At 33.0% G+C, this 26,542-nt stretch overlaps 4 protein-coding genes across 5 annotated transcripts in view; 2 read left to right on the top strand and 2 right to left on the bottom strand.

Annotated features, from left to right (window-relative positions):
• Window positions 1–3,309, bottom strand: part of LOC106108714 (serine/threonine-protein kinase Genghis Khan) — a 43,170-nt gene extending 39,861 nt beyond the window's left edge. The window contains 2 exon segments of the mRNA XM_013289975.1: window positions 2,389–2,596; window positions 3,203–3,309. Of these exon segments, the coding sequence (XP_013145429.1) occupies window positions 2,389–2,449 (61 nt within the window). The 5' untranslated portion in view covers window positions 2,450–2,596; window positions 3,203–3,309.
• Window positions 3,310–3,814: 505 nt separating this feature from the next.
• LOC106108921 (protein lines) lies at window positions 3,815–7,756 on the top strand. Its single transcript, XM_013290275.1, has 2 exons — window positions 3,815–4,092; window positions 4,321–7,756. Exon 2 carries the CDS (start codon window positions 4,405–4,407, stop codon window positions 6,826–6,828), a length of 2,424 nt encoding a protein of 807 aa, XP_013145729.1. The 5' UTR covers window positions 3,815–4,092; window positions 4,321–4,404; the 3' UTR covers window positions 6,829–7,756.
• A 5,166-nt stretch (window positions 7,757–12,922) lies between these two features.
• On the bottom strand, window positions 12,923–18,055 carry LOC106108974. Its single transcript, XM_013290347.1, has 5 exons — window positions 17,881–18,055; window positions 17,701–17,773; window positions 14,887–15,029; window positions 14,356–14,429; window positions 12,923–14,111 (listed from the first exon to the last, which is right to left on the bottom strand). The coding sequence occupies exons 1-5, from the start codon at window positions 17,920–17,922 to the stop codon at window positions 13,427–13,429; spliced, it is 1,017 nt and encodes a 338-aa protein (XP_013145801.1). The 5' UTR covers window positions 17,923–18,055; the 3' UTR covers window positions 12,923–13,426.
• Window positions 18,056–18,420: 365 nt separating this feature from the next.
• The window catches only part of LOC106108947 (puff-specific protein Bx42), an 11,386-nt gene continuing 3,264 nt past the window's right edge, over window positions 18,421–26,542 (top strand). For both annotated transcript variants that reach the window (XM_013290317.1, XM_013290316.1), the window contains exons 1-10: window positions 18,421–18,504; window positions 18,774–18,925; window positions 19,432–19,589; window positions 20,566–20,748; window positions 21,535–21,614; window positions 22,404–22,585; window positions 23,053–23,286; window positions 23,708–23,858; window positions 24,325–24,458; window positions 25,655–25,799. In XM_013290317.1, coding sequence (XP_013145771.1) covers window positions 18,488–18,504; window positions 18,774–18,925; window positions 19,432–19,589; window positions 20,566–20,748; window positions 21,535–21,614; window positions 22,404–22,585; window positions 23,053–23,286; window positions 23,708–23,858; window positions 24,325–24,458; window positions 25,655–25,799 — 1,436 coding nt within the window. In that variant the 5' untranslated portion in view covers window positions 18,421–18,487. The remainder of the gene's footprint in view (window positions 18,505–18,773; window positions 18,926–19,431; window positions 19,590–20,565; window positions 20,749–21,534; window positions 21,615–22,403; window positions 22,586–23,052; window positions 23,287–23,707; window positions 23,859–24,324; window positions 24,459–25,654; window positions 25,800–26,542) is intronic.

The following is a 26,542-nucleotide window of genomic DNA, read 5'->3' as shown; positions in this document are numbered from 1 at the left end:
TTAATCTGAGCCTCTATCAGCCAGTGGTGGGGTAGGGCCTAAATGTATTAAACGCTGTATTCAATTCACGTAAAAACTACTGGGCCGATTTTAAATATTCCTCTAGCATTCGAAAGAATTATCTGTGAGTAACATAGGCTATTTTTAAATTTATTTTTTAATTTACGCAGACGAAGTCGCGGACGACAGCTAATACTCTAGTAGAATAGAGTTGATGTGAAAGATATTAAAATACAAATTCCTTCCAACTACATTAATCAAAATATTTAATGAACCTCACTTGATAAAAACAGCATACTCTGGTTATTTCACACCTTTCTATGAGGTTGTGGAATTTTTCTTAGTAAGCTAACTTATGGCCAGTTTCCCAGTTACTTTTAATCATTTGTTAGGATTTTTAGTTTGATAATTTGATATGAAACTAAGTCAACCTGACACTAATGAATCAGTAACGATAAAATAAATGGATACTTCAGAAACTCAGCATTAGTAATTTGGCTATGGTTTCCAGAAATCTATAAGTAGCATGTGTTTTGAATATTTGACAGAGACCACTCTAACAAACTTTAGCCTACTCTTTAGTAAAAAATGTTGCTCACCATATGATTATTTAATTATATACTAGTACTAGCTGTTCATGTACAATAACATCAGCAAAAAATTATTTTAATGTTTACATCTGTCAAATTGTCAATTGCAAATGTCAAAATGACATGACATGACAAAACTTGGCAATCTTGTTTTCTTGATGTTGGCAGCAACTTATGGTCTCTTTCCCACATTAGGGTTTTTATCCATATTATTTACCCCCCTAAGTTTGATAGCTTGAATATATACGGTGTGACGTAAGTGTAGGGCTTTTTATAAAAACACAAAAAATATACTGTAATTGCTGACATCTTAGGCAACAAAGAAGTGTGTGTTTACGCTTTATTATAAATATCTGACACTGTGTATAAGACCAGTATAATATGCAATATTCTCAATCTGTTGGTGACATAAGCAACAAATATTCATACATTATTTAATTAAACTTTATTATTTTATAAGGAAAAGTATTATTATATTTGTTATAACATTTCCTCATGTAGTCATAAAATTTATATAATTCAAGAGGATAATATACAAAGCTATACAAATGATTGATTCTAAATATTAAATAAACTTGCTGTTCCCGAGCGGTATCATCTGCATGAAATTATGAAAATTTTATTTTATAGCAAATGTTAAAATGACTTGACATGACAAACCATGGCAATCTTACTTTTTTGATGTTGGCAGCAACTTATGGTCTCTTTCCCAAATTAGGTTTTTTATCCAAAATATTTACCCCCTAAGTTTAATGGCGTGAAAATATATAGCCTGAAGTGTGTCGTAAGTGTAAGGCTTTTTATTAAAAAAATATTTATTCAAAAATATGCTGTAATTGCTGACATCTTAGGCAACAAAGAAGTGAGTGTTTATGCTTTATTGTAATAGTATAGAAGTATAGATAATATGATGTTACATGTTTTTGTACTTTGGCAGTAGAAACTAAAACATTTTAAACATTGTACTACCAACTTTATACATGGCTAGAAAAATGTCCATACATTGTAATGGTCCTCGTCAATGATATATGGACCTCTAGTGGACTACAGAAGCCAAAATATGGTCTGAAAATAACTATAAACTGGTTATAAAGTAAGCCATTGGTCAGTGCAGTTAGAAAAGAGTGGGAAACTAACTAAAAACCTTAAAAATGTTTCAGTTTTTACTTAATAAGCAGAGATAATAAATACAAAAGTGGTACTTAAACAAGGAAATGTTGAGAACCCCTGATGTAGTGACTTTTTTTTAATTTTATATATTGTAGGTAAATCTAGATAGGAGACCTTAATGGAAAATCAGCTTAACATTTGCATAACTTAAAACAAAAATACAAGCAGCCATAGTAGTGCCTAAATTAAAATGTAACTACATATGTTGTTTACAACACTTTCATGAGTTTACATTAGCAATACACTTATAAAACACTTGTTTTCTCTCTCATACACTTTGAAGCGACTGAGATGAGTATATTTGTGGACAGTTTCAGACCTTTAGACATGAGTTTTCTTAATTGTAATACAAATTGATAAGATTTTTGAGAACCAAGGTTATATAGCTTTTACCAAAATATGTAAGTGTATCAGTAATTTTAACAATAAAGTTATAAAATGGAAGTCAAAATATATTGATTATTTACAGAATATCTTATACATAAAAAGTTTTCACCCATGACTCCATCTATATGAAATTAAAAAGTTCTATGTGTTCTTACCAAATTTCTCTGAGTTCATTTCAGCGGTTTAAGCTACAAACTCTAACATTCACCCTTCTAAAGTTTTGGATATAATAGTAAGTTACCTGGTACATTGTTGGTGGGCACTAAAGCCCTATCCGGCGAAGAGTCCTCCTCATCAGACATCCTGGATGCTGTCACTATCACTCAACTTTTAATGACACAAACCACATTTATTCCACTAAAGTCTGTGAGATTCACATCAAAAAGTCGATATTTGATCACCAACTTCTTTATTATCTGTACAAATTGTGTATTCCATTTTCGTTTAGGCTGAAAAGAAAAAATAAAATTTTTATCTGTGTTTACAATTCGTTATCGTAAAATATAAAATTGCGTAGATGTTCCGGAATTAGAACATCTAAAGTTGCATTTATAAAATTATTATTTAAATATATTTAATTTAAAATATACAGTCAACTGTTGTATTTCGATCGACGACGAGCGACGCTTAATGAACACTGCAGTCTTTTCAGGAAATAGATTTTCTAAGGTCTAATGGTTTACTTTATAGACAATTGCTTTCTATCTATTACAAGGTTGAAGGTGTCAATTTATGTAGTACTCTGTCGTAATCATCAGATTTGAACTCTAATAGAACTAGGCATTATAATTATTACCAAAAAAAAAGAAATTAGTAATAATGACATCTCAATTAATTTACTTTGAATAAATACGTTAAAAGACTGCTAACCTCTTGTAATAAATTCAATAGGAAAAAGCTTTGAAATATCAATATTTAGATAATTTTGTCTCGATTGGATATAACACCAAATATCTTAACCTAAATATATTCTATTGATTGTTATGCAAAAACACTTTATGACTCATCAAAGTTATCTTTACACCACACATGAACTTAATATTAGTGATATTCACCTTATATCTCTAGTGATGTAAATTTACACTTACTACGGCAAATATTTTAACTAAATAACTAAATCTCGGATACTTGCAAAGCAGACATTTTTCTTGTGGGATACTGAGTGCTGCCATTTACCAAAAAGTGAAATAACATTTATTCAAAATTATTTTATCGTAAACAATTAGTGAAATAAAAATCTTGAATTATTAAAGAATAATGTTAAAATATAGCATCTTATCACATTGATAAGCATTTTATCATGTAATAATCAATGTAAATATGTTTGAATAAGCAACGCAGTGTTTTACAATCTACATTAATCAGCAAAATAAAAATTTGCTTCAGTTATGCGCATTTCTTAAATAGTACTGTAACAGTTTTTAAAATTCCGTCATGCTTTTCAAGTACAGTGACAAATTTAGCTACTGTTCATCACACAGAAATATTACTTGCTACTTTTCGTCTGAATTGCTAAATTCAGAAGTCGTCAAACTGGCAACGTCCAAACCGGATATGAAGGTTAAATACCACACATTTTATTCATCTTATTTTATTAAAAACGATGATTCAATCGCTTTCAATGGTTTATACTCTTATTATCAAAGATTTTAAAATATTTTAAATAGTTACAAGCATTAAACTCTCTTTAAATTTGTTAAATGTTTACAAAATTCCTTAATAATTAGGAGTTCAATCGATTAAGCGTCATTGTACGTAATGGAGTCTGTTCTGTGGATGTTCTGTGCGCAACTTTGTGATTGAATATTTTATATGAATTCTTAAGAAATATCACTTAAAACTGTGTATTAGTGCTCATTAACGGATTGCAGTGATAAGTTAGACGTCATATATGGATACCATTAATGCAAATAAGCGTTCAAACAACCTAGGTTGTCTGTCAATGGTATGTGTGCCATCAAAATATTTTGGAAAGTTAATTGTAACTTTTAACGTAAACGTAAATTATGTAATTATGGTATGAAATTATTTAGCGTTGGTCGTCTATTTAATGTTTTTCAACTTTCTATAGATTTGTAAACGTTCGTTTTAGTCAAAATTACTTTGGCTTTGTCGTGCGCGTAACTGAGTAGCTGAGAAAAGGTCATACACTTATTCACCTTTTTGTTTCCAGAATAACGACAGCAAGCCTTTTGATATGCGTTTATCTACTTATATATAAGGAGATTTATTATTCGCTGTACCGCAACGCGCGTTAATGGTTCTCCGAGGGCATCTAACACCAAAGTCAGATGAAGGAATGGCCTCAGATCAACCTGTGAAAAAGAAACAGCGAATCGACGCGCCAGATATTGATGATGGCAGCGATAGATCGGCGGAAGATATTCTCACTGATATCTTTGAATCTGAAACACCAGCAGAGACTTCAGGAGAGTTCACATCAAGGAATGGAGAGTCTCCTGATAGTGGAACTGCTAGTGAAGATGCAGTTGACTGCTCGACTATTCTTAGACTGCCCAGTGATTCTACTATAGATATAATCCCGTCCAGTTCTAATCCTGCCCCCCATTGGACTTCTGAAGATGACAAATTACTTACAGAGTTAAGAAAGTTACAAAATGCTCTTGTTGGACAATGCTTATGTGGTTATGATGAAAATGTAGTGTCTCAACTGTTTGACAGACAACTTAATATAGTTTCATGGCCGCTCACTTGTTCATTAACCTATCTATCAACAATGCAGCTCATGTTTGATATATATTTGAAACAAAATAGTACAGGTACAATTTGTTCAAGGTTAATGAGGGCTTGTGATATATTTGTAAGAAACCAGCATGATTGGATCACAGAAGTTGTTGAGTTAGCAGATCACAAAAGTAAATTTATAACATTTGTTGCCAGTAGAGTCTTAGCAAGTTTTCTTATTGTCTCAAAAGATACAGTCGATGAAAACTGGCTTCAACAAATAGCGGAAAATATATACTTGTTTGATAGAATTAATAGGATAACAGTGCAAAAGATTAATTTCAGTTTGGATATTATCAAAAGGATAGTCGAGTGGAAGGATGTTGAACAGCATCCTCTAGAAGACAGTAATTATGTTAATACATCAGGAAACAATGTACAAGAGGATAACCCATTCCGAGGTACATCAAGTCACAATGGAAGTACCTCACAAGCACCTTCTGGTTCAAGAACTGAAAATCTACATAATGAATTCTCTAATTTACAAACACACGGTGCACCATCAACTTCTTCAGGAGAGAAACCACCTGAAAAATCAGTAACATTCAAGTTACATGAACCAGTATTAAAATTTTCTAATCAACAAATAACTGAACGGCCAGTTACTCCAGAACCTCCTCCCGCAAGAATAGAAAGGGTCAGTGAAAATGGTTGCATCACAGTTATATTATCAGATTCTGAATCCTTTGATACATCACACATTAAATGTCTAACGATAAAAACTTTAGAACATCACTGGCCTGTATTAGTTAAAAATATGAAACTACTGCTACTAAGGTACCTGAATTTAGCTAATGCTGAAAACTGTATACTAACATTTTTCTCCCTATGGGAGAATATAATAAGTGTTAAGGCGAACCTGTCAATAATTGATACTAAACCATTCTACGCAGATTTACAGAGCTTTGTAGATCTATTGAGGAATAGAATGCTGCCCAGTCTAATATATTCACATTTATTAAGTCTATTTAACGAGGTTCTATGTTATGGATCTACATTAGCGCTACAAGATATCCTACCTGAAGAGATTTGTTGTTTAGCGCATTCTATCGTGAGATATGTTAAAGATTTCAGACTATTAACAGATGTGAGGTTACAACGGAGTAGTGGTTTTGGTTTTTTAGGTAACGAATGCACGATAATACGGGATTATTCACTCGGTCCTGATGTGAATCCGATATCTTCGTCTATTCAATTAGTTGATCAGAGTTATGGAGATGATAATGAAGATGTTAACGAAAGGAGTGATGTAGACAAGACTACATTGCAACGTATGTCTCTATTAGTTTTAAAGTCTGTAGCTGTCACAGTTAAGGAAATGAGATGCGATTCCTCCGACAGCTCTATAGATTCATCAGACTATAACGCTATTCAGGATATGCAAATAGTTGAAAGATCTATACGAGATGTGTTGAAGAAACTGGATGTGTTCATACGAAATAGTTTAGAGTTCCATCCGGAGACACCGTTCACGAAAATGCTCATACATTTGTTTAGTGAACAAGATGATTATCTAATTGAATCGATGGTATGTACATTAGATATAACAGTTGGTATTGTATATAGAAATTCTATGTATCCAGATTTAATACCAATGTTGAACCCTATATCGTCATTTATAGAGTTTTTGAAAATCGTGTCGCATGACAGTGATGTACTTTTAGATTATTTAGTGAGCAATGAGACATGTTTCTTGTTGTATTTGCTGAGATTTTTAAAGTATGTACGAAGGAATTGGCCTAAATTTCTTGATACTTGCCAATTGACGGACTCTGGAGGGAGTAGGGGTCTAGATGATACGATGCGAGTGTTGATAAGGCTACGACTGCAAATAAGCAGGTTGGTTTCGAAATCTCTGTTTCCATATAACATCAGCCCTGTATTGAGATTGTTGGAAGTGTGTGAGAGTCTATATGAAGGTAATGAATTCAGTTGAAATGTGTATTGCAAAAATCTATTCTGTCTAATTTTTTTACATGTGTAATGTATGAAAATCCACACTCGTAGACTAGTGAAGGAACAGTTTTTAATAAAAGACCTAACTTTTAATAATGTTTAATAGAAGTTAAATAATAGTTGAAAAAAGATTTTAATACGGTTGTTAATAGCGTTTTCATTATTAATAAAATAAAGTTATGATTCATACGATAAACACGCGTGAGGTTTTCGATTTTGATCCCGACTACCCTGTAATTAGCGCTCGAGGCGATTGAACCCGACTTGCCGAGCATAAGGGTCAATATTCTTTACGTTCACTCACAGCTTTTATTAGATTTAGTATGGTTTGATACGAAAAGTTCACGCTATTATGATACGTATTAAAACAAATTCTTTGATACATTCTGCCTTTTGTTCTCATGCACGTAATTTTTGGGTTGTAATTTTGTTACGGATTAAGTGGTGTTATTTGTGAATTATTTTAAATTGCAAATAATTTATTGTGAGTGAGCTTCGCTCCTGCTTAATTCCCGTTAAATTGGGCTACAATTTTTCTGTAAGAAAGTTTAAAAAAAATGTTGAGTAAATTTTTATTAACGTATTTCCGCCGTTTTTTTATTTTTTTTAAATGAAAACGCTGTTTTACAATAATTTACAAAATCGTCCATTCTATCATTTGGTTTCATGTTTTAAACTACATAAAGACCGTCCTATACATTCCAAAATTGGGCGTTTATTATAAAGGTACTTATTAATAATAAAATAACTAATTTATATTGTTAATTGTAAACATTTGTAGATGGTATTGTGTGTATTTTATATCTCATAAAAGTCTTCCCCACATAAAATAGCCTTTATATTTTACAAATATCATAAAAATTAAATCAAACTAAATGCAATAAAAATAATGTGTTTATGTTTTTTTTCCTATATACAGTGGAACCTCGATAACTTAAAAACCTCTATAACTTCAAAAAATAATATGTTCCCTTCCCATCAGAGCCAAAAACCTCTACAATATAGACCCTTGATAACTTAAAACCTCTATAACTTAAAATATTTTGTGTTTCCCTTAAACTTTTATTTATTTAGGTTCTACTGTACTTATAGTGATGGTAAATTAATATTACAGTGCCTTATTATAAATATTAAGCAAGGTGCTCATTATATTCTAGATTTTTACGAAGGTATAGTTCACTTCTTTGCATACTTATATGAAATGATATGTCAGAAATAATTTAAGGCAGTTTTAGGATTAATTTATTATTAATTATTGTGTTGGTTGTATATTTTAATTGTAATTGTTGAAAAAAAAAATGCGGGTTTTAATACATTTTTCTTAAACTAAATTATAATCAATGCCACAATGTAAATATAACGCCATCAATTATTTACCATAGTAATATTATAAGTAATTGTAATCAGTATTAATATTTTAATTTATATGAACATAATGAAAAGTACTTGTTAAATTTGAAAAGGTACCTTTATCTCCAATGAATTAGCAATTAACGAGTAAATGTGAGGCAATAAATTTGACTTGGATCTAAAATATCCTGCTCGAAGGACCATAATGAAATTTTAATCTTAACTTTATAATACCCAAGTACCTAATTAAATTTATCAAGTTTTATGTTATTTTTATTACGGGATCTTTAATTAGTTAAGTTTAGCTTTAAGTTAGAACGCAACAGACTGTTATCGTAGGTGCCTTTGTCTATATTGTTTCATATGTTTTAGTTTTAAGTTTTTTAATTTCATCGGGACAAAATTTTAGGGAAGGAATCTCAATGTTTGTCAATATAAACTTAACATCAAAACCCTTGATATTGTCACAAAATTCAACAAATTGAAGCCTGTCGCAGGTACGATTATAAGTAGAAAAACAATGAAACTTTAAGGGCCAGTCCCACCACTGGCTTATAAAGGGTCAGATAGCTTAAAAATGACGTCAATGAATAAGGGAACAAAATCCGATATGTCTATCAGATATTTTACACGTTGGGTTGTTATGAGACAATTTACAATATGGTGGGACAGGGCTTAATACTGGTATGTCAACTGTATCAATTTTGTATGTTCAATTAAATGTCATTGTTAAAATTTTACGTCCCACTAAACTTAGTTTATTTCTAAGTATTTGTTAATATTTAGTAACATTAATTTAATTTAACAACATTAAAACAATATATTTTTGTACATGACGACAATATTTGATTTTATTTCATTCCTTTTGCGATATAAGGCTGAATCATCACATCACCAGCTCACTATATATCCCCAATAAGGGGCCCGGAGCTTACCCTAAGTTAGGGGTGACTAGGCCTTAGTCAGCCACGCTGGCCATATGCGGGTTGGTCGACTTCATACTTATCTTCTTTCTTTGCCGATATGTGCAGATTTCATCACGATGTTACCCTTCACGGTAAGAACGTCTGGTAAATTATGTACAAATGAAATTCGAAAAATCACATTGGTAGGATTCGAACCCAGGACTTGTAGATTACAACTCAAGTGCTAAAAGTTAAATATGTAACTTCTTAAATGATAAAACCACGTTTAAACTTCAAACACTTTACAGAACATTTATCAGATTCTAATACCGCGAAATGAAGTATTTAAAGCGCGCACAACTTTTTAGTCTCGCGTTGATTCCTATCAGCTTATATGGAGGTGCGCACACTACTCGATTTTTAGTTGTGCAACTAAACAGTTGAAGGCTGCGAAGCAATCGTCAATCGATTGTGCGATAGCTTAGTTATAGGTGTACGCCTGCTCTTTCATTTCAATATTTGGCCGTAACTGCCGTAGTGACGTTTACAAGCGACGAAATGGGCTATAAAATCCCACTGAATTATCAAATTTATTACCTCGTAATGTCAAGTATTTGTATAAAGTGTGAAAATTGATTGTTAACAGACCACTAAGGTCGTTAAGATCTTTAATTGATTTTTAATTTGAAACATCGAGATTTTTAACGCACATCAGCTTTACTACAACTTTCTAAATCCATGTGCATCAGGGGGGTAGAGTAGCTAAACTCCCCCGTCCGATAGTCAAAAAATGTAAAAAACAAACTGAAATACCTGCAATTCCTAACGAATACATCAAAAAAAAATTAAACATTAAGCGACATCTTTGGAGTAAAAAATGATTTTTACTATTAGCCCCCTCCTCGATCATTAGTCTGTCCCCTTAGGTCATCAATGCGCTCTTAATCGTCTGGCAACGCCCATTAATTCGTGTATTTTATGATATGATTTGAGAAAATAATTCAATAAAACTCACATCTACGTATCACCAATATTTGTATTTCTATTATAATTTACAACATACATAAAACATATAGCGTTGTACACAATCCATTTTCTTACAATCCATACCCTTCTAGAAGTTATTGCTTTCGAGAATATTCCACGCACACACAAACTTAGCATTAATCGCAGGATACATTAAAAGTTTGAAGAAATCCTTAACAGTACTCCGAAGAAATCCAACTTTATTTTCTTAAGGCATAGAAATCAAAACATAACATTTTGCAAAGACGCCATCTAGTTGTAAAAATCGAAAACATTTAGCGACTAGAAATTCAGACTACCGACATTTAGAAAGGAGCGTGTATTATTGAATGCATATCTTTACACTTCATTAAAAATAAACCAAATTGCAGCTGAAAGGGACAATTAAAAAAAACAATGCCGCCTCGGCCAAATTCATAACTAACATAATTTTACAACATATATTAAATAACTGAATAATATTGAAGAGGTTTTTACACTTATGCCAGGAGTTAAAAAGCTATTTAAAACTGAATCCATTCTTAATATCTATGATTCACACATACAAAAAAAAGACGATTTCCAGATAATTTACAAGATATTTAATACAGAGTTGTTATAAAAATAAACTTTACTCGATATCTTTGGATGTTGATAACGTAATTGACAAAGTATTGTAGTTTTTTTTTAAATTTAAAGCACAAACAGTAAACAATCCGTACAAATCCTCTAGCGTACGCATTTTAACATATTTACATATGGATTTATAATTTTATTCTAGCATTTTAAAAGACTATTGAGTTATAACAATTATTTGAACACATTAATATGAATATTTTTTATTTGTTTATAGTATTTCAAAGGCGCGAAAAGTGACGTATCTGAAATTGACATTAGGTTGCAATTACAAAGCGAGAAACCAGAAGACATATCTATCTCTCTTGCACCTTTAGCTTTTGTGTATACGTCTATCTCTCGACGTGACTCCAGTTAATATACAAAAATCACTGTAATTGTAAATAGATTCTAGAATTCTAAAACTTTTTAACAGAGTGAATTTCTTGTAATAACAATTTTTAAGACCATACTCATTTAATTACAACAATTACATAGATTATGTGTTATATGCAATGTGCAATATTATATAATGTTAGTGAGATATATATATTTGAAATATATGACCAGTTATCTATATATTGAGAGCACATTCATACTAGGCTACCAACAATAATCAGTAATTTATATAATTATAAATAAATTTTTAATTATGTCTGTGGTTCCCAAACTTTTTTAGTACTAGAGCGGGCACACCTCTGACTAAACTGTCGCACAACAGTTGTGCGATTGTCGATTGTTTCGCAGCCTTCAACTGTTTAGCACAACTAAAAATCGAGTAGTGTACCTCCATATGTCTATATATACTATCCATAGGTCATAGGAATCAAAGGACAAGACAGTTGTGCGACAGTAGTCAAAGACGTGCACACAATATTAAGAGATAAACCATAAAAGTATACACAGAAAACAAAAAATTACTGAAACCTGAGTGACTTTCAAGGGGTATTTAAGTTACAAGAGTTTAAAAATGGAAATTATGATCGAATTAAATTAAACTGAAAAATTACACTTTTAAATTCACTAACTGACAATATCATTTATTGTCTGTGGAGTTATTTATTATTTAAAAGTTTATATTGATGATAAATGGTGTTTTCGGGTCTGTCCTACCAAATAATAAATGTGATGGAAATATCGGATATTGTTCCTTTAACTGACAGTGACGTCATTTTTAAGCTTTCTGAGCCTCTGTCAGTGGTGGGATAGGCCCTTATTATGTTAAAATTTCTTTTAATTGAATTTCCACTATACATATTTTGAGATGTAAAAACAAAATAAGTTGGGTAAAAAATATAGTAAATGCATATAATATATATTTTTTCATTCGTAATGCAGAAACATAAGCCAAAAGTTATATTTTTAAATTAATAAAATTTTATATATAACTGTAATTTTTTTTAAATAACGTTGAATTGAACATGGGTTTATTTTTACATCGGACGGAACGGATAATATAAATACATGCGGGAAACACTGATTATATAAAAAAAGATATATAAAAATTATAAAGAAGAAAGATTTGTATTTTTGTATATATTGAAATAACTCAAAAACTACTGAGCCGATTTCGAAAATTCTTTCACCATTAAAAAGCTACGTTATCAGTGAATAACATGGGCTATCTTTTTTACTGTTATTTTTAATTTTACGCGGGCGAAGAAGCTAACAACAGCTAGTATATTATAATTAACAAGTAAGCCGCCATGTTCAATATGTCGTAACTGTAGTAACAATTACTATGTGTTTTTAAACATATAACACGTAAAAAGCAATCATATTAAAATTTCATATCCAACCAAATCCGACAAAATAGACATAATCAAAAATATCCATCCATGCAAGGTATTTTAAAATTTCATCTTCAAACACCAGAAATAACAACTACTGGCCAATTTAAACACACAAAATCTCATTAAAAAATTTCAATTAAAAAGAAAAGCAAGAATTCATTCATACGATTAAATCACGCTCATAAAAAAAAACAACTACACAAAGAAATATCATTAACATACCTATAATGGTAAACAAAGATCATGAGAAATGTTATCCAAATTAAAAAAAAAAAACAATTTGAATCCATTCTCAAATCTACCTTAGTCCATCTTTTAAGGGTAGAAGGTAAAAAGCATATTAACAATTATTGAAACAAAATTAAAGATTCTATTTTTAAACGTAGAAAAACAATAACTAATAAAACAGTGTTGCCAATATTATCTGTAATAATTAAAAAAAAAAACAATTTCATAGCCTGACCGGGAAAATTAAAAACCAGTATAGGCGTTTTTTGTCTTCTTTATTGCATCGCCTTAATACAAGAAATTACGTCATTATCCCAGAATACGGTAAGTTATTTTGCATTTTTAGTTATATTATAAAAAAGATTCCGTTTCGGTTACTGTGAGTCGAAAATATATTTTACTCCACATACTTAACATAACTTTGCAATTATTTAAGCTATCAGAGATTTTATTCCTTAAATTATTTCGTTGCAAATTCAATGTGGGTAGTTGAAATATTTTGAGCAAACTGTTTATCACTTTAAAAACTATATTTTTAAGATAGACAACATTTCTTGTTAATTAATTTTATAAAAATGTTATTTATAAGTGATATATAAGAATTAATTGGATAACAAATTTCACGTCTACCCTCTAAAACATAGCACAACAAATTAAACAAGATAAAACAAAACTTACTTATTCAGGTATCATAGTCTTCGTCAATTTGTAAATTACCGGAATTCAAATGGTCGATATCAACCGGCGGGGTCTGAATTAGAGGTTTGGGATCAAACTTTTTCGTGTCAAGTTTAACTTTAGAGTTTCGCCTCTGTAACTTCGGAGGTTTCTCATTCTTTGGCACTCCGACGATACTCGCCACCGCAGTATCAAGAACTCTGATCTCTGGTTTGGCTAGATTTTTAGTAAAGTCTATATTCAGTACTGGAGTGACGGGTGTTCGCGGTGTCGGTGTTTTAGGTTTGTTATTTTTAACATCTACATAAAGCATTGGCTTATGTTTCGGCTTTGGCACGGTAACTTCGACCTTATTACCTTCGACATTAGTGAGATTTACGTAACTAGAAGTCGAAGGCTGAGGGCTCGCGTACGTTGGATTGATTGTGATAACGCTAGGATGTTCGTCGACTAATGTTTCTTGATAGAAATTTGCTATTCTAACTTGTTTGGGTCCATCTTTCTTAGTTAAGTCTATAGCAGAATCTGTGGAAGTGATTGTTTCGTTCCGTTGTCGGGTGACTTCGGTTTCTGAATAAGTTCTTTTGAGGTTATCTTTATGATGAGACAGTTGCGATATATCGGAACTATTAGAACTGGTGGAATCTTCTCTTGCTATCCTCCGAGGCGGTTGAGCTGCGTCTGGAAATCTATGAAATGGAAAACATTTTAAAAAACTAAATGTATTTACATAGTGTGATAGATGATAGGTATGTGGTATGTATGTGTAGAGGAAATTCTAAAAAAGTAAAGGTGAATGGTGTGAAAGACTATATGTAGAAGAGAGTGAATTCAGATATCTCGGCTGATAGAGATATATGGAGCGTACTGTGCCGACCCTCCGTAGGGACAGGGGCAAATTGATGATGGACATTTGTTCAAATAGAATCTCACCTAGAAGAATTGGGTGAACTCTCCGCGCTCATGTCCTTTTCATCTGCAGGTGAAACATCTGGTATATTCTTCACCTGGAATTGTAAAAAAAAGTAATGTTTACACACACAATTGTTTTTTTATTAAGGCATTATTGGAATAATAAAAAGTAATTTTACTACTACCCTATCCCTTCAACTATTTTATTTTATATAATATTATAAGATGGCAGACGAGCAAACGGCCACCTAAATTCGCCTGTGATCGACGGAAGAGAAGACGCACAAGAACAGGCTATTTCCTCTGCATCAAATCCACTTTTTCTTTCCATTCTTTTATCTTAAGAAAAGGGTGGAAAGGAAAAGGGACTAAAATTAGGCCTTCGACATCACACTCATCAGAGTGTACGCGGAATTGCTTCCACTTCACACCTGTCTTCTGTGTGGTCGTGGTATTACACCGGGCGAGTCAGCCCTACAGTGTGAGGATGTTAAAGCGGACTCTACCTCTAAACTTCTCCACTGAATCTTCCACAGAAGTAGTTGAACTCACCAGATCCCTGAGGAAGTCGAATCTGGACTCCGCCAGGATACATTGCTTGAAGTGTGACGGGCTGACAGTCTTCGCGTTGCGATTCAACGTGACTGACATCGCCTTACACAGCAGCGACTCCACAAACAGCTCCAATGTACGAGGTATTGATCATAATGAACACGAATCAAGGAAATAATTGCTAATTGTATACGATAAAAACCTCGAACCTCATTATACCATATTTAACAATGTTAATACCATAAAAAGAAAAACTTGTTTTTATTTAGCTTTTGGACCAATTTTAATAACTTTCACCAGTACACCTTTTACTTTACTTTTATATGAATGTTTTGTTTTTTTTAACAATATACACAAGTAAATTAAGGTCAAATACATTGTTCACTACGCGATGTGAAAGGTTGCTAGATCCTTTGGAATAATACTAGAAGGACAGCAAGACATTAGCTGGCTTGTGTATTGACATCCTAAATAACATAACATAGTACAGTTAATTACAAAAGAATTATCTCTATAACACTCATTATTTAATATGAAATTATTTTTTCAAACATACAAACTATATAATCTGCAATACAAAGAGCATCATCAACTTGCCCTTATCCCTTACGGAGGGTCGGCACAGTATGTGCTGCTTCCATACATCTCTATCAGCCGTCATATCTGAATCCACTCCTTTCTTAAGCATATCCTCTTTCACATAATCCATTGATAAAAATGTTTTGGCTTTTATTTTTTTACAAAACGGCCGCCTGCCTGACACCCAACCCTACTAGGGACTATTTATAGAAAGAGCAAACTTGCTACTACTTGCAATACAAAGAGCACTGTTCACAAAATCGTTTTACTAATATCTTGACTGGTATAATCCAGTTTGTATCACTGTTAAACAATCAGTCAATTTAGCATGAGATCGCTTGAGGGAATACACAGCGGGTTTTACAAAGTTCAATGACCATTAAGAGTAATAACAACTTTATTCTTTAGCACTATAGGTTGAACAATAAAATAAAATTAAGATTACTTGACAATGGTTAGTAACCAGTGTGCAAAAGCCAAAATATCCACAAATGCTTTTTTATTTAGAAGCCAGTGAGTACTCAGAGCTTCTTATGGTGAAGAAAATTGTATTGCAACCTGCAGTTGTTGGAGGAGAAATCCAATGATATGTGTAAAGTTAACAACCCACACAGTAGCATGGTTGACTATGGCCTCATCATCCTCGAGGGTAGGCTCCAAGCCCCTCAATGGGGATATAGTGAGCTGGTGTTGGACCAGACAGAGCAGTAAGTAAGAAGAACAGTGACAGAGGTATACAAGGCCGTCAAGGTCTATCTAAGAATCTATATAAAGGCCTTTATAAATTTCTTATCATAGCATAGATTGTGCAAGAATATAAGAACACAGAAGAGCGGGACTTCCTAACACAAGTGCCTATTGGTTACTAAAAAGGAAGTCCTTACAACTGATTAATTTGTAACTTACTTGATTTAATAATAAAAATTATTTTTTTTATAAAAATGTAAAAGTGGTCAGCAAAAAATAAAAATTGGGAACCCATGGTTTTTACACTCTTCAAATATAGTTAAGTTATTTAGGCTACAGGGTACCAAGGATTTACATAACAAAGAAAAACATGTAAATCCCTGAAACACCACCTTTTTGTCAATCAGTATAAAATTATATGACATAAATAGTAGCCTTTTCACTGCTTTGATGCCCCGTTCACACTTAGCCAGTACAGTTGGAGAGTTGCGATGGCTAGTATCAATCATTGGAGCCTATTGGTGTTCACACTCCAGTTAATTGAAGGTCTAGAGCACTAACCAACTGTACTGGACTAGTGTAAACCACACATTATAATTAGAGATGACAACTCTTTGTATTTACATTGAAAACCTATGTCAAGCTAGATGTTTCTGGAACAATATTACAGTTAGTTTACTGTTCATTTTGCTATTTGAGATCATACAAATGATATTAATGTAAATTTAGAAGTTTCAATGCTAAACACAAATGTTAGATGGTTGATAACAATATGTAGTTCAGATAATCATCTACATTGTCATATGAGGGCAGAGGTGAAACTGACTTTTATAGTCCTATAATTAAACTAAAACCTTTTTACAAATATTTTATTACTGGCTTTGGCCCGTGACTCTATTCATATGGAATTTTAAAAAAAAAAGTGACTAGCCTATGTGTTCTTTCAGACTATCCTCTACATCCATACCAAAATTCGTTGAAATCGGTCATTTAGGCTACAAACTCTAACAAACATCCGTCCATCTAAACTTTCACATTTATGATATTAGTGTGATTGATCATTTATCACGAAAACTTCAAAGGAAGGTAGTTTTAGAAAAGATTCCAATGATTTCTGTGTAGTGTTATTAATAATGGCCAAATAAAGTGATATCCTGAAGTTACTTTAATTAAGTATAATACTTAGTGATAAAGTTATAAATTCAAGTAATAGACTTCAAAAGTTGAAATCATATTCCAGTTTAGATTGACTTAGTACAATCAATAGAGGTTTCCAATAGGATTTTTAATGTTTACATTTAGTATTTTTACGAATTGGAAAAGAATTTACGAAATTAGCTGACTACATAAAAACGTTTTCAATGTAATATGCTTACAATTTAAAATATTGTTAAACAATTTAAGAATTTAGTAAGAAAGAAATTTAGTAAGAAACAATAAAAAAAAAGCACAACAATCTCATCTGTGTGAACTACGCATGATTTAAAAATTGTCTTATTCTCGATATTGCGTATTATTGTTTTTAAAATTCTAATTTGAAAAGGATATAGATTATGATCGGCACTGCATGTGCAACCTTCCCCACTTCCTCATCCGTTTGCATAATCTTCTTAATTCGACCCTAAAACCAAACAATGTCATGATATCTCAAATCCAAAGGGGATTACGAACGAAAACAATAACACATATTTTACATTTCTAAGCTCGTAAATGGAAATTTAAACATACCGCGGGAAATCTTGCGTTGTATTTTCTCTTTTTCGACGGCATGGTGATGATCCGTTCACTTAAACACTTATTAATATTAAAAATAAACTCACTTCGCCATCTCTGAGTGATACTTCTCGCGCATTTTTGAGGTTATAAAAGAGAGACGTTCGCAGCCTACTTCATTTATATACGAATTTGACAGTTGTTCCACCTCTCAATGAAATTGAAACGAGATTAATGATCTCAGCAAGTTTTCCTCTTGATTCATATTACACGTATATAATTAAATAATTCATTGAATTAGTATTATCTTGATAAGAACATGTTAATTTATTTCAAATTATTGGCGGTTTATGTTTTATTTTGAAACGAATGAGCAAGAACAGTGTATCGTGTAATATTCCAATCTAATCATATAACTTCTATCCATTATTTCAATGTAGCATTTATTAACAGAAATAAAACAGCTAGCTGGGTATCAATTGCACAGTTGATTAGTTGAGTGTAAGTTTTTCCCAAAAATTTTGATTCTCGGACTCGAGAACTTTAAAACTCTGACTCGCCTCCTTGCTGCCGTCTGTAATTTTCGTTATCTATTAACCGTTATCTGTGGTCATTCATTAAAATGGCGTCTTTGTCAAGGTGTGTTGAATGTTTTAATTTATTTAATAATTTAAGAAATTACTTATTTAATTTGAACACAGCTTTAAATTTAGGAAGTTTTTTGTATGTGAAATGTTATAAACAATTATTTTACGCTATAATGCTAAACATTAATGGTCAACTTTGTGTTTGAGAAGTGGATAACATGTTTACGTTTACTTATTTTGTCTTCATTAACATTACAGCAGTTAATGTTCTAGCGATTAATTATACTAGTATATATAATTAGACACATGGTACATTTTCAGCTTATTACCTGCACCAGTGCAGCAAGTCTGGGACAGAGATGATGAACGGCAGGGCCAGCGTGTTGGCAGCGCCCTGGTCGTGTCCCAGACAAGCGTACCACCGTATGGACAGAGGAAAGGATGGGTGCCACGCGCGGAGGAGGATTATGGAGGTATGAAAGTGGAATTTCGAGAATATAACCTATTAAAATTTGACAGGAATGCCAAGTATAATAAGTAGTCTATTTATTGTTTAGTGATACCCTCAAGTACGATGCTATAATACATAGACAGTGAGAGAGCAATAATAAAAATTAAAGTCATCATCATCATCTCCCCTGCCTTATCCTACTCCCGTAGGGTCGGCGCACCGGGTTTTCGTCCTCCAAAGCACTCTATCATCCGTCATCTCAGTCATCACTTCCTTCTTGATCATGTCACCTTTCACACAATCCATCCATCTCTTTCTAGGTCTACCTCTACCAATGTACCCCTCCACATTCATAGCTAACATCCTTCTTGTTACATGCGATTCATCCTTTCTCATAACATGCCCACTCACTCCACCACTCTAACCTTTTACTCCTTATTTTCTCAACCACTAATAAAATAAAAAAAATTAAAGTGATTTAATTTAATTAAATGTAACAGTATTTATAGTAGAAACTGTTTGTTTTAGATGGAGGTGCATTCCCGGAGATTCATGTGGCTCAGTATCCTCTTGGCATGGGGGCCCGTGGCAAGGAGAGTATGTCAAATGCACTGGCTGTCCAGCTGGATGAAGCTGGACGAGTTAAATATTCAGCTATTGCCAGACAAGGACATAGTGCAGATAAGGTTACTATTTTTCTCTGATGTTTAAACAATGAAGTTAACACATCTTAATAATATTATAAATGCGAAAGTTTAGATGGATGGATGGATGTTTGTTAGCATTTGTAGCCTGAGCGACTAAACGGATCTCCATGAAATTTGGCACAGGTTTAGAGCATAGTCTAGAACACATAGGCTACTTTTTATCCCGGGATAACTTACGGTTCCCGTGGGATTCATTAATTTAGTTTTTTAATGTTTACTCGATAATTCTGCAACGGTTCAACATATCTTATTGAAATTTGGCACAGATGTAAAACAAAGACTGAAGTATACATGGGATAAGCTTCATCCCCGAGGTGTCCGGTTCAAGCGGGATACGTTGCTTTTTGTTATTTATATAGTTCTTGTGTTTTCTAATACCACACGGACGAAGTCGCGGACAACAGCTTGTTGTCCATAAATAGAAAAAATCCTTTAAATTTTAAATAAGTTTTAAATTTACATAGAAATATTTTGTCATTTTCATCTTCCAAATAAAAATATTGTTAACAGTAGGCTCTTTTTAGTAAGAATCTTAAATCTGGGAATTAGGAAAAATAAAACTTTTCTATTTAATCTACGAGTATATCTTGCAAGTGAAAAAAAGTAATTATAATAGCCAGGCATATTAGTGGCAGTAAATTTGTTATCGACATTAGTGGCAATAACAAATTATAACTGAGTTATATTTGGCCTACAGTTAGACAGATTACATGTCTGGTATGTACTGTATACTGCTTCCAGTTATTCTTTACATAATGATGGTTATTTGCCATCAATTTAGACCGCTACTGGCCTACTTTACTGTCATAATGTAAATTAGACAAGCCCAATTCATGTGTTATTTAAATTTGATGTATATTTTAGTAGTTAGTAGGTAAATTCTAGAATTATTTGTTTTTTGTATGCACTATAAAGAATTATCTGAAATTCCACTAAAGTGTTCCTTTTTTTATAGATAATATATTCAAAGCTGACAGATCTGTTGCCATCTGAAGTGTTAGCGGAAGATGATCCCAGTCTCCAGAAGCCGGCAGAGGATGATATTCAGGATATCACGGAAAAGACGAAACAGGCACTTGAGAAGTTGACAAATGCTAAAATATCTGCAGCCATGCCTGTTAAAGCAGCACCGAAAGCTGTAAGTTCAGTTTTACTAATATTATATTTATAGGAAAGATGCTTAAAAATGCCAATGATTGTAAAATCTTCAATTAGTATATTTTAAATGTGAATCTTTGGATGGATGTTCCTTGTTAGCAATATCCTGAACGGCTGAATGATTCTTGAATCAATTTAGCATAGATGTATAACATAGTCTAATAAAACACAGACTATTTCTTTCGTCTTACTGTCGTGTTTCCGACTCCTGTATATATATCGTGGTTGTCTTAGTTGCGTAAGAGTATATATAATACTTGACATTGGCGAAATCTCTCAGGAAACGCCATTAACACAAAAGATAGATAGATAGACTATTTTTTTTTTAATTCCGCATATTTAAAGTAGAAGGCCAGTACTTTATATGTTAAATATTATTTGAACACTTTTTGGAAGAATTTCCGTGACATCTAAGATATCGAGTTATTTTTTTATAACATAAGGTGGCAAACGAGCAAGCGGCCACCTGAATCCGCCAAAATAGCAAAGCGACCGCTGCCCATAGACATCTGCAATTGCAGACGCGTTGCCTACCCTTATACCCTACCAACAGAGGAGACGCACATAAAGAGGATATTTCTCCTTCATATGCATCTCCTCCATCAAATCCAATTCCCCTTCCCATCATCTCCTTATAAAAAAAGGGTGGTACAGAGAAAAGGACTTAAATTAGTTTCTTCTATTTATTCATTTGTATGTATTGTATGTGCCTTTATGTATAATAGAACAATATCTATGTTTTGTTGATAGTACATGTATATTTCAGGCTCCAGCTCAATACATAAGATATACTCCAGCACAACAAGGAGGCACATTTAACTCCGGAGCTAAGCAGAGAGTGATCAGGTTTGTTATTATAAATAAACTCTTGTTATCTAGATTTTAGTTATTTTTTTATAATTTGTTGACTTGATTGCTTGACCATGATCCCACCTGAAGGTAGTGGTCCCACAGTCGAAAGATGGTACGCGCTAGCCTAATAGGTAGCTATACACTCTCCTTTTGAAGGCCCCCATGTCAAATTTGTTTTGTTTTTAATGTTGCTTATTCAAGTCAGAAGTGAAAATGGTAGTTTAATAAGTTTCCATTACTGAATCTAATAAAATACTATCCCCTCAGCATGGAAGTTAGATGATATCTCTAGATAATAGATCTGAAAGTTACATAAGCTATTTACTAAGTTTTTTTTTTAATTCGGTAGGATGACAACTAGTCTCAAAATAAAAAGTAAACAATCAATTTGCAGTGTAAATAGAAACCCTCATCTATATTAATGTTATAAAGAGGAAAGATTTGTATTTTTGTATGTATTTAAATAACTCAAAAATTACTGGACTGTTTTCAAAAGCAATGTTAATATGGCTCTGTTTTTTCTTTTTGTTTATTCCACATGCTGGAAGTCACGAGCTACAGCCAGTTTACAGCACAGTAATACAGTAGTAGGTAGTAGTCGAGGTTACTGTTTCCGCAACTTTACTATGAGCGTGGGGGCAAATTACGGTAGAACCTCCAGCAACCCCTTTATATTGACCTCCAAGTGACCTTAACCTGTATTCAGATACTAGCAGTGTTGTATGACTCCTCTGTTACACAAGTGTGGCCGTAGCTTGTTTATTTTAAGCAGAATGTGTATAGGATGGTGGAGGCCCAGGCGGATCCAATGGAGCCCCCGCGGTTCCAAATCAACAAGAAGATCCCTCGCGCTGCGCCCTCGCCGCCCGCGCCCGTGCTGCACTCGCCTCCGCGCAGGGTCTCTGTTAAACAGCAGCGAGACTGGAAGGTGCCTCCGTGTGTCTCACATTGGAAGAACGCTAAAGGTCTCCTACATACACTTACTAATACTACTAATACACTACTAATCTATATCTATCTCTCTAGACTAATTTTACTTCTTACTAATATTATAAATGCGAATGTTTAGATGGATAGATGGATGTTTGTTAGAGTTTGTAGCCTAAACTGCTGATCTGATCTCAATGAAATTTGTCACAGATGTAGAGGATAGTCTGGAAGTACACATAGACTATGTACTTTGTTTTTTTGGTAATTGCACGCGGACGGAGTCGTCGGCGACAGCTAGTATATATAAATGGTATATTTGTATGGATAGAGGTTTATTACTGAGTATTTCCAAAACAGTTTAACCAATCTCGATAAAATTTGTTACCAGTTTATGGAAGAACACATTGCAAAGTTTGTTTGTAATTCCGCACAGACGAAGTCGCGGGTCACATATATATAATTAAGCACAAACATACAAAATTAAATAGATTCTTTCTTTCAGGTTACACAATACCATTGGATAAGCGTTTGGCAGCGGACGGTAGAGGTTTACAACAAGTACATATTAATGAGAACTTCTCGAAGCTCGCAGAAGCTTTGTATATAGCTGATAGGAAAGCTAGAGAAGCAGTGGAGGCGAGAGCTCAGTTGGAGAGGAGATTAGCGCAGAGAGAGAAGGAGAAGAAAGAAGAACATTTGAGAATGTTGGCGCAAAGAGCGAGAGATCATAGAGCAGGTATGTTAAAAAACTGTATATTTTTTTTACTATGAGATAAAAGTTTTTACAAATCTAAAATGTCTTGATTGTCTGAATTTTTGCCAATTTTAAATTTTTAATATTAAATTTTTATCTTACTTAACCTAATAGCAATAGGTAAAGTAGTAATTTAACAAAATTACTTTAAGATATAGGGTGTTCTGTAAATCATATTTTAATGATCACTAGTTTTTAGTTGATTGTTTTAAAATGTACATAACTTACATAAACATGAAAATTGCAATAAAACAAATGGAATATTACAAGGAAAAAATATGTAGAACACCTTGTTTTAACAAAAGCGTGTTTTTTAATATTTTTATTTAGTATAGTTCAAGAGAAGTACAAACTATAATCAATGCAATGGTATTGAAGTATATTTGTTGTATATTCTCTGCAGGTATCAGACCGGCAGAGGAGGAGACAGAGGTTCCGGAGACGGAGGAGGGACTATCGGAGGCGGATAAGGCGGAACGCGACCGCCTGCGCGCTGAGAGACACAAGGATAGGCAGAGAGAGAGAAACCTTGCCAGAGCTGCGCCTGATAAGAGGTAGGATAATATACACTCTTATGATATGTTTTATTCTAATCACAAGCTGTTCCCATGTGGCTTTATTCACATGAAATTATAAAAACTTTATTATATTGTTTACATTTGTCAATTGCAAAACAAATGCACAAATAACAACAGACCGTTGACATTTGATAACAATTACTGTTACCATGACAACCATGCTTCCTTGTCTGCTTGAAGTTTTTGTCCCTTTCCTACATAAATGTCTTCCAGTTTATTTACCACCTAAGTTTAATAGCGTGAAAATGTATGACTTTAAGAGGGTCGTAAATGTAAGGCTTTTTATTAAAGAAAGAATTATCCAAGAATATACTATGAGTGCTGACATCTTACATAACAAAGCAGTGTGTTTACGCTTTATTATATTAGTATAGGTATAGATATGGATAAAGTAGCATTTATATAACAGATTTAATTTAAAATTTAAATATGTGTATTTCAGATCTAAATTGGTGAAGGACAGGGAAAGGGACATATCAGAGCAGATAGCTCTCGGTATGCCAGCCAAGAGTACTCAGGGAGGGGAGGGAATGTTCGACCAGAGGTTGTTCAACAACAGCAAGGGAATGGACAGCGGTGAGTTATGTTTTTTTGTCTCAAGTTTGGAAAATATTAGTAAAAATATATCCTACGAGCTGTTGCCTGCGGCTTCGTCCGCGTGGTATTAGTAAATATGCGAACTATAAAATTACAAAAAGCTACGTATTCCTCGGGAACCGGACATTTCTCGGTGATGAAGCTTGTCCCATGTGTACTCCAGACTTTGTTTTATATCTGTGCTAAATTTCAATGAGATATGTTGAACCGTGGCAGAATGATCGAGTAAACAATAAAAAACTAAATTAATGAATCCCATGGGAACCGTAACTATTCCCAGGATAAAAAGTATCCTATTTGTTCTTCCAGACTATGCTCTAAACCTGTGTCAAATTTCATGGAGATCCATTCAGCAGTTTAGGCTACAAACGCTAACAAACATCTATCCATCCATCCATCCATCCATCCATCCATCCATCTATCCATCCATCTATATATTTCGCATTTATAATATTAGTAAGATGTCATTTAATGATACTGTAGCTTTGTAATGTTGAATGAATTTTTGAATTTGATCGAGTAGTTTTTGATTTTATTTGTTACATAGAAAAATACATATCATTACTTTCATACTAATCAAGGAAGATTAAATATAAAGGAAAGATAAAATATAAATATAAATATTTTTATATGAAATATATTGAAATAACTCTAAAACTACAGGGGTGATTTCAAAACAATCTTTCAAAAGTTATGTGATCTCGGAGTAACATAGGCTGTTTATTATTTTTAATTTCACGTGGACTAAGTCGCAACAACAGTGATAATTAAAATAAAGAAAGATAGTCCATTAATTCAATGTTTGTTTCAATAATCTGAAACTCTTTACTTTCATACTTATAAAAGTAAATAATCACTTTTTTTTGTCGAATTTTAAATTCTCTATGACATAGAATTGATTACCAATGTCATTGAGAACAGCTTTTTTTTATTTTAAATAGCTTTGCCCCGCGACTCCGTCCGCGTGGAAATAAAGAGAAACAAATATAAGTAGCCTATGTGTTCTTCCAGACTTTCCTCTACATATATGATAAATTACATCGAAATCCTTTCAGCAGTTTAGGCTACAAACTGTAACAAACATCCACCCATCTAAACTATCGCATTTATAATATTAGTATGATAGAGTATGCAGTTTATTCTTTTTAGTTTTTCATACGGATGTTTTTCTCCAGGTTACGGTGATGATGAAGCATACACGGTATACGACAAGCCGTGGCGTAACCAGGACACAGTTGGGGCTCACATATACAGACCTACTCGGAATGCTGACAAAGATAACTATGGAGGGGATATTGATGCTATTGTTAATACTAGAAGGTTAGTATTACTAACATAAACTATTCCCATACAGCTTCATCTGAATACAAAGACATTTAGGACCTGTCCCACCAAATTGTGGTTTTTGATGCTGGAGGCCTAATTTTAGTCCCTTTCCATTTCCACCCTTTTCTTAAGAGGAATGGATGGGAAGGAAAAGTAGATTTGATGGTGAAGACGCATAGGAAGGGTAAATTTCCTCTTTATGTGCGTCTTTTCCCTCAATGAAGGGTAGGCAACGCATCTGCAATTGCGGAAGTTTATGTACAGCGGTCGCTTTTCATTTCGGTGGATTCAGGTGGCCGCTTGCTCGTTTGCCATCTTATATTATAGAAAAAAATGTAATTATCTGATATCAATCCAATGTGTAAAATATGTGATGGAAATATCGGATTTTGTTACCTTATCTGATAGTTACATCATCTTTAAGCTATCTAAGCCTCTATCAGCCAGTGGTGGGATAGACCCATATTAATGTAGACTGGACAAAGTGAACTAGACTTCCATGACTATTTTTTTCCAAATTATTCACCCCCTAAATGAAATAGCTTGAAAATATATAGCTTACAGCATATCGTAAGTGTAAGGATTTTTATTAAAGAAAGAATTATAAAAAATGTACTGTGATTACTGACATCCTACATAACTAAGAAGTGTGTGTTTACGTTTTATTATATTAGTACTAGCTGTTCCCATGCGGCTTCATCCGCATGAAATTATGAAAATTTTATTTTATTGTTTAC

The sequence above is a fragment of the Papilio polytes genome, unplaced genomic scaffold, assembly GCF_000836215.1.
Source record: "Papilio polytes unplaced genomic scaffold, Ppol_1.0 DF821400.1, whole genome shotgun sequence".
Lineage (NCBI taxonomy): Eukaryota > Metazoa > Arthropoda > Insecta > Lepidoptera > Papilionidae > Papilio > Papilio polytes.
This window is presented reverse-complemented; position numbering and strand designations above follow the sequence as displayed.